The 8,814-nt window shown below is 31.2% G+C and overlaps 1 protein-coding gene across 1 annotated transcript; it reads right to left on the bottom strand.

The window, feature by feature from the left end:
- Positions 1-1,575: 1,575 nt before the first annotated feature.
- LOC131951647 (dnaJ homolog subfamily C member 3) lies at positions 1,576-8,804 on the bottom strand. Its single transcript, XM_059313993.1, has 11 exons — positions 8,596-8,804; positions 6,694-6,801; positions 6,282-6,406; positions 5,868-5,942; positions 5,480-5,623; positions 5,060-5,241; positions 4,689-4,914; positions 4,068-4,188; positions 3,664-3,796; positions 3,368-3,513; positions 1,576-3,255 (listed from the first exon to the last, which is right to left on the bottom strand). The coding sequence occupies exons 1-11, from the start codon at positions 8,681-8,683 to the stop codon at positions 3,116-3,118; spliced, it is 1,488 nt and encodes a 495-aa protein (XP_059169976.1). The 5' UTR covers positions 8,684-8,804; the 3' UTR covers positions 1,576-3,115.
- Positions 8,805-8,814: the final 10 nt, after the last annotated feature.

The following is an 8,814-nucleotide window of genomic DNA, read 5'->3' as shown; positions in this document are numbered from 1 at the left end:
GATTCTGATTCCCTGCTGAATAATGTGAAATGGTCTGCGCCAGTCTCCTTAATAAAATGTACCAGATCAATTTTTAGATGGTGGTGCAATTTAATAAGATTGTACATGTTGTGACTTAGTTTTAAATGTTATATTAGTTGTAAGTGTAAGTAGTACTAGTAGTATTTCTCATTATTTATTTATTTTATATGCATATAGTAACACTGAAGGACAGTTAAATTGTCATATATGATGTTGAGAACCACAGTATGGCATCTTCATCATTGGATATCTCAACCATTGTGGCACAAACAACGAATATTTCATTCAATAGAATTAATGTTCAAAATATACTATCAAGTATAAATTTCTTTAAACAAAAAGGTGTTTTCAGGCTTTTTCATGTTTCCAGCTACAGTCACAGGATAAATAGTAGGCCTACACAATAGGCTAGTAGTAAATCTAATTATATTTTATTAATCACTAAATCAATTATTTATTCCATATCTGGAGACATTTATCCAGAACTTTCCTTACAAGGGAAGGGAAGAAGACCAAGCCCCCCCCCCCCCAACTACAGTTCCCAAAACATACCACTTACTCTTGATGCTCCACAAGATCAAGGATGGGGGAAACAAGACATACAAAGATGTGGAGTTGTCGTTTTAAAAACTGTTCCCCTAAAGCAGTTATCAACCCAATAGGTTTGAATGTAGCAGCAACTGCTGCATTACTTGTAGGCATCACGTCTTTATTAGATTACATTACATTACTCCACTAAATTTTGATTCTGTTTCTCCTGCTCTAGATAACTGTGGCATTTTTTAAAAATAATATTTTAACTCATGTGATTTTTGAAAATAATGAACACATTATTCCTGTTAATGTTACCAACAAAATAGTTTTAGAGTTATTCTATGTCCAAAGCAAAATAAAAAAAAAAATTATGAAAATAAAAGTGACCAAAACGCATTTTTGTCATTTTCAATTATTTTTTTTACCTTAGAAATACTCATTTTAGATGACTGAAAAAAATTGGGCATATATATTACAAACTGTGCAGTAACTTTACCAATTTTTACACTTCTAAGTTATTTAGTTTAGAAAATATGGGTTCTCAAAAATGGCACTTTTTGAAAATCAGTTTTTTACCAAATTTTGCTTTTTTAAAAATCGCATAACTTTTTTATTTATTAAGATATTTTTATAAAATTTGTGGCATAGAGCTTACAATTAAAAGTTCTTTCATGACATACTTACTCCAGAAGTCTGCAATCAATAGTTAATTTCAGTTTGGACTACCTAATACAAGCACCAGACAGCATTTAAAATAAATTTCTGGAAAAAAAATTTGCCTCTTCTTTATCTTGCGCTTTTAAATTAAAAAAAAAATTAATTCGAAGGTTTGTTATTTTGATAGAATTCTGTTTGCAAAGTAACTAAAGAACTGTTGCAGTGGGAAGGTTGTTAGTATTTGTTTTTTCTATTAAGAAGACTAAACAAACAAAATCTTGGTAAACTTTAACTCTAACCTGCTTATAAAAAAATATAAGCCATATTTTGATAAGGAAAAAATAGAAGAAAATATTTTAACTTCATCAATAGGTAAACATGTTTATTGCATAATCCAGAAATATACAGTGCACATAACAGAATTCCACAAATATTCAACATACTCTTCAATCGTGACAAAAGAACCGTAGAAAAATAAACCAAATATAGTACTGATTTTCTTATCACAATTTTAATACTAAATATAGAAGCACCAAAAACAGCTGACCTTATGTCTTGTTCAAGGTAAATATTACACACAAGCAGGGGAAAACTGCAGACATACAGATGAAGCACTAAAAAATTGGTGCAGCAGTTACTTGTTATGGCAAACTGTTGCGGTCATTAAAACACTTCTCACACTCCAGACATTCTACAGTTAATGGTGCAACTTAAGCTTGTCTTTCATACATCATTGAAAGTATTTAGTTTAAGACATAACATTTTTGTTTTGCTAATTTATTTGTATCATCAGGCAAATGAATCATAAAATCTCAAATATATCTAATTTATCTCAATTTATTTACCATCTGAATGACTTTTCCCCCACTTTTAAAAACTCACCATTTTGTGTTTTTAGATCATTCTTGACATGGACATCTATTTATATATAAACTTAAAGCAGCCCAAAAGTCAAGTGCAAACAGTAGGTATAACATGTAAACTCAAGGATTGTAAGTTTTATAAAAACTAGGAGTTAAACATAATGAATGAATGACACACCTTTGATGGAACAAATAAGTTAGTCTATACATGTTCACATACACATTCATTATCAAATAATGAACATTTGACATCACTCTAGTTTCATCAGGATAAAAAACCATACATATTAAATATAACATGTTTAAAACCTTGGTAAACCATCTACATCAGCATTATGGTTAGAATAACAAGCTGCCCCACAGGCTAACATTGTGAAGCTCTCCTGAGTCAAAAAGCTTATAGAAAATATTAAAACAACTGGTAAAATTACTATTAATTCCACGTAACTTTAATTCTTAAATTTAAGGTTTACAAACAATTTGATTGAGCATATCAATAAGCAGCATCTACTTTTTTTGTAACTTTAAAAAATAAAATTCAGTAAAAACCTGAATTTAAATTTTAACTTGAGTGTGTATTGTTTTAATATTATCAGTTTTTTAGTGGTTTTTTAAAGTTTTGAAGTGAGAATATGATGTAAGTTTAAAAAAAATGAAAGCTATGATATACTGTTTTCAATTTGATGTAAACTTGAGCCATTGTTTTAAAAGATCACTATAATAAACTTAAGTGAGTTGTTATGTAATGAAAATAACTTAAAGGAAATCTATGACCCTTGTGTCAAATATAAGCCTTCAAAAACAGAAAATATTAAACTATTGTATCCAAACAATGCATAATAAATAAAACGCACCTCTCAACAGTACTAGTGCAATAAGAGTTGTATTAGTCTTAGTTCCAATGAGCAGGTGGTTTTATTTTCAATTTACCCCATACCCCCAATGTCATTTTGATCCTCACAATTCAGTAAGTTCTGTTGAGAGCTGAGAAGCCTACATGTTCTATTATAGATACATATGCTACCTAAAATATACTATTGTCAGTTGAAGTTGAATTTAAATGTGAAACCGCCATTGCCAAATGGATTAAAGCCTTGGTGGAAGAATGGATTTCCGTGACCTCCGTGCTGCTCTTCTGGATCAAGAGGATCTTCACCGTTGTCAAACCTTTGTCTTTTTTCTGTAGAAACAACAAACTCATTAATATAATTATCAGAAATAATAAATTATCTTACATTCACTTAAATATTGTATGAAGAAATTCTAAGAGAATTTGTAGTTGTTGGACTTGCCTGGATCTGTGAGAACTTCTTTGGCTGCTGCTAAATCTATGAACACTTTCTGTGCCTTTTCTTTTTCAGGACCCTCATGTTTATCAGGATGCCATTTCACAGCAAGTTTGCGATAAGCTTTAAGTATTTCTTTCTTTGAAGCATTTCTGCATGGTGACAATAAAAAAATATATCTAATATTTGAATTCAAACAATTGTATATGGAACTTTTTAAGTACAAAACATTTTAAAAAACATACACTTTTTAAAAAATGTATCCATTTGTTCCCCTTATAGTTTTTCTAAATCTAACTGACCTTTTTACACCTAAAATTTTGTAGTAATCTCTTTTCTTAGATTGTTTTTGTAATTTCTGTGCCTTGTTCAATGCATCTTGAACTCTTCTTGAGTTCTGGTCAATCTCTTGTGCCTCTTGTAATTCTCGAATGGCTGGACAAATAAAAAAAATATTAAACAAAGTTTACGAAACTGTTTTTAATGTACATTAGAAAAAGAAATCTAGCTTAAGAATAACTATAATACAAATTCTATCACAATGCTTATATGCAGTTAGCTTAATATGAGCATTTACATTTTTCACCAACAATACTAGATTAAGCAGTCTTGTGTGTTTTAAACATACTATTAACACGGGTATTTCTAAACTAATTTTAGTAATGGATAAGCAAGTTTACAAAGAATCAACCCAATCAAAACTAACCTGATTCATAGTCTTCATTTGCCATAAGTGCTTCAGCTTTATCAACCATAGCATCTATGTTACCTGGATCAATTTGGATGACCTCGCTACAAGACTTCAAAGCTTCATCTACTTTACCTGACTGAATTATAAAAACAATAGTTTCTCAATTAGTTCTAAAATAGAAATATCCCATGTTTAGCAGAAAATAGTTAAACCACATTTTGATCAGATAAAGAAAACTAAATCTATGACCAACACAAGCTGACACTGTTTGTTTTAAGTAATGCAAAAACTTCCAATAAAGAAATATAACAATTTCTTAATTACTGCTATGTTTTGAGTTTGTTTCATGGACTTGATCCTGTAAAAGTCCCTTTATTTACCCACTTCCGTAGGGTAACTGAATCATGTCAGAAAAAAACTACGGTTGCCTGGCATAGTAGTGACCACACTAATACTATCCATTTTTATATGACACAGTCATTGAAAATAGATGAACACTACTTCAGCTGCCCAAGTTTAAAAACAGATAAATTTATCTATGATCAGTACCAAATATAAATTTTTTACTAGCTACACTTTTAGTAAACACATCTTTGGCTTGCAACAGAAAATGAAAATAAAAAATGATCCTATTACCTGTGCCTGGCAATGACAAATAAATGATTTGGCTCTTAGTACAAATGGCATCACATTGGATTCTGTCTTTAAAATACTATGTGCTTTAGTAATACAATCATCGTGGTTGCCGTTATTCTTTAGTTCTTGTGCTTCTTGTAACTGCTTGACTAATTTTTTAACTTTCTTGTAATGGTTGTGGCACTCTTTATGATCTGGGTCTAATTTAAGGCACTCTCTAATTTGTCTGAAACAGTAAAGTTTAATTTTGAGTAAACATTCAAATTACATCAAGAAATAGTTCATCCGTTTATAAAACATCTATAACAACACAGACCAGAACGATGAAATGTACAATCAACATAAAAAAGTTTTTTAAAATGTGTTCTTACAAAAGACTTTCTTCTTCTTCTCCCATTTGATAATGCAAGGTGCTCATTTTCATGTATGCTTTTGTGTTGTCTGGCATAAGCTTTGCTGTTGGTCTTATGTCACTGATTGCTTTAAAATATTCTCCTTGTGCTATGTAAGCCTCAGCCCGCATTTCTCGTAAGTCGGTGTCCCATGGACATAGCTGAGCAAATAAAATGTTGTCATGAAAATGAAAAGACTTAAAGTGCAAAGTTAATTATTTTCAAGTATGCCTTAAAATGGTTGTAACAGAGGAATGCAGTATTAATTAATTAGCATAACATTAATGTATCATTGAACAGTAAGTTTAATGGTAAAATATATCTAAAAAGTTCAATTTAAAAAAAAAGGCATTGAACTTGTTATTAAATTAGTATTTTAAAAAGTGAACAATGTATTACTTCAATGGGTTTCTCTAGGAGCACTATAACATCTTGATAGGCACGTTGCTCAAATAAAACTTTGGCCTGCTCTATACTTTCTCTTAGAGGTTTCACAATTTCAGCCTTTTCTATGGCCTCATTGTTGGCAGGTTCTCTATTAATCTACAAAGGAATGAAAATGATCGTTGATATATGTGGCAAAAAAAGTAATACAAAAATATGGGTGTCTCTTAGTCAAGTAGGAAAGAGTACAATCATTGCAAAGCTAAGATCTAGCTGTTGAACATTTTGCTTCATGGTTACATTTTTTTAATAGTCTTTTTTAAGACCAACCATTTCTTCAAAAATGATAAGTCAAAGATGAAATTTTTAAAATGTTTATCTTAATATAATAAAAAACACTTACAACTTCTGTAAAATCCATTAAGGCCTCAGCAAGCTTGCCTTGTTTCATCAACACATTTCCTCTCTGCATTCTGGCCTGTTTGCATATTTAAATAATTGTTTTTTTAATGAAAGAATTCTAGACTAAATAAATATTAATACATGCAATTTATCAGCAAAAACCAACCAATTAAAACATTCTGAATGACGTATAAGACAGCACAAGAAAAGTAGAAAGAGAGTTCAAGCTGAGTAGATTGCCACTGTAATCTAGAAAATGGCACATGGTGACACATTACTGTTATGTAACTTTTAGACTGGAAAATACATACAATACACTGAGGTGTTTGGCTGCATTGCTGTTTGGTTTCGGGTAGAAGCAAACAAAATTAGTCCAGCATGACTGCTTACTGATGAATAAGTAGTAGATACTTACAGCAGTAAAGTCTGGCTTTAGTTCCACCACTTTGTTCAGGTCAGGCAGGGCTGAACGTGACTTGCCCAAGGCCAAAAACACAGTTGCTCTTTTAAAATATGTTAAGTAGTTGTCTGGATCACCATCTAGAATATAAAATTAAACAAAATGTGAAGAATAAAAAATAAAAAATAAATCAACTAACTGCATTAAATAATACAAATTAAAAAACAAAGTTTGAATTTAATGATTTAAAAGTTACATGAATGTTTTAACAAATAGCTTATATTTAAAAAAAAAATATTCGGTCAGATAAAATGACTCAAAAACAATAAAACATCAAAATGCAGCAAAGCTGTGGGAATAACAAATCAAAATTAATTTAACAGTTTAAACATAAATTTCAAGTGAAAGTGCATTTGTAGACACCCACCAACTGCAGCATGATAATGAGAAAGGGCATCAGCCAATTGACCAGCTGCTAACAACTTCTTTCCCATTTCTAAGTGCTGCTCCACTTCTGGGTTAACTCCTTCAACAACTGTAAAAATAATAAAGTTCTCAATTTAAAATGTATGTTAGAAACATCCAAGTACTACTCTCCACTTAAATTATAAATAAAATAAAAGATACCTAGGGCCCAATTAATACATAATTTTTTTTTATTTAAGGTTGATTTCTAAATTTCTGATAGTATTACTTTTAAAGGTGATAAATTTCAAGACCTTTTTTGCCCTTTTGGACCTGGTGATCCAAAGGGTAGAAAAAGTATAATTCATTTAACTATATATGGCGGCATCATATGAAGGTATAGAGTGGTCAGCACTTTGCCCAGCTGCATTTACTTTCCAAAATTTTGAGTCAAGTGCCCATCAGAGCTGAATGTACTAAGAAATGTACTCTCTATGGACATAAGTCTGGGATATGAGCTCTGGACTTTCGGGGTAGCACCCGATCGCACCACAATATGACTACTTCAGTGAATAGGATGTGTGCTAAATTTAAAACAGGACTATTTTTCTTGCAATTAAAAGGATGATTTCTCACCTACGTAAAAAAAAAAATTTGTATTGACCTATATCTAGATCTATAATCTATACTATTGGCATGTAATCTATCATTTTCGTCTAGTCTCTTGCATAAAAATAAGGCCGATTCTTGCCAGAAAAAGATACACAGGCATAATGGTGAGAAACTTACACCTTCATTCAGGGTGATGTTTTTTATGGTATTGCATATGCATCTTTACAAACTCTAACCCTATCCCAGTCCAGCTATTACGGCAAGGTCACTGCGCATGCGCAGAATTATTGAGTTTAGTATTTTCTGCCAAAACATCTTTTCCGAGTAGTCACTTCGTATAAATAATTACAGATTACCTAAGTAATTATAGCAACTCATCCAGAAAGTGAGTTAACCTGTCTCTAAATCTAGAATAATCCAGACTAATAAAACAGATGAAACCTACACTACCAAACTACACTTTACTTAATACTTATGATTCCTCAGTAGTAAGTTGAAGTTAGATAACAACTCATTTTTTTTTTTTTAGTATTCTTAACTTTAGGCCTGGATCTACGGTAATCTATCGTTTTGGGTACGTAAAATCGCCCGCGGCTATTAATGTACGAAAACGTTACCTCATTGTCAAGGCTGTAATAGAAGTATATTGTGATATGTTTGTGTCAAATATTATAGATAAATGAATAATAAACCTAAATCAATGGCTAAATATATCAATATAGGCCAGAAATTAACTTTAAACAGCTGTGTCTGCAAGCAAGATTTGCTATATAAACAGCAGCCATTTGTAAAATAGAGTGACTTCCGCCTGAATCTTGCGCTATATGTCTATAAAAATAAAACTTTAACAAGATGGCTGCTATAGTAAATGAGCGTGGTTGCATCTGTTGGAAATATCGCTGGTGTTCATTTATTACTGAAAAGTTTTAATTCAATTGTTTAAAAACAGGTACATAAATGAAACAAGGAAACATTTTTGTATTTTTCAAAACATAAATCCTCCTCAAAATGTGAAATAATTATTAAAATGTAAGGAGTCACCTGTTTTTCACATTACTAGTCGCGGCCGATTTTACGTACCTAAAACGATAGATTACCGGATCTACTATTTTTTGTACAACTAAAGACTTGGATAGTGTCACCTAATGGACTTTGTAAGCACTTTATTACATCATGGATTAAAATGTGTAGATGGTGTATGTTAAAGTTAAACTACGGTGTTTATCTTGTTGCCAAATGTGAAATGACACATGACGACAAATGTTGACTGGTGGTCAGTGTTGTGAGGTGTTGTGTTTTCAATTGAACTTACCATTGAAATTGTAGATGTCACATGTAAGTAAAAGCACAGTAAATGACCGCACTAGTCGTGCCCAATAGTCGGTGGTATCGTATTTCATTTCAGTTGTATTTGAATGAACACTTCAAAAGACAGTCAAACAGAAATATTCATATTTTGAGCTATCTCTAAGAAATGTATCCGAAATAAACAACTTTCGTTGTTTCTACTCGTGGTCTGATGTTATTGGTT

This window comes from Physella acuta, unplaced genomic scaffold (genome assembly GCF_028476545.2).
Source record: "Physella acuta isolate Inbredline_101_S28 unplaced genomic scaffold, ASM2847654v3 ptg000819l, whole genome shotgun sequence".
In the NCBI taxonomy this organism is placed as follows: Eukaryota; Metazoa; Mollusca; class Gastropoda; family Physidae; genus Physella; species Physella acuta.
The sequence above is the reverse complement of the archived record's forward strand: the minus strand, read 5'-3'. Positions and strand labels throughout refer to the sequence as shown.

Bases quoted from the DNA above. Each gene is read 5' to 3' on its own strand.
- LOC131951647 (XM_059313993.1), bottom strand. From the start codon at position 8,683: ATGAAATACGATACCACCGACTATTGGGCACGACTAGTGCGGTCATTT. The intron at 5,943-6,281 runs GTAAGTATCTAC...ATATGCAAACAG, and splicing joins TAAAGCCAGACTTTACTGCT to GCCAGAATGCAGAGAGGAAA. The intron at 5,624-5,867 runs GTAAGTGTTTTT...ATTCCTTTGTAG, and splicing joins TAATGGATTTTACAGAAGTT to ATTAATAGAGAACCTGCCAA.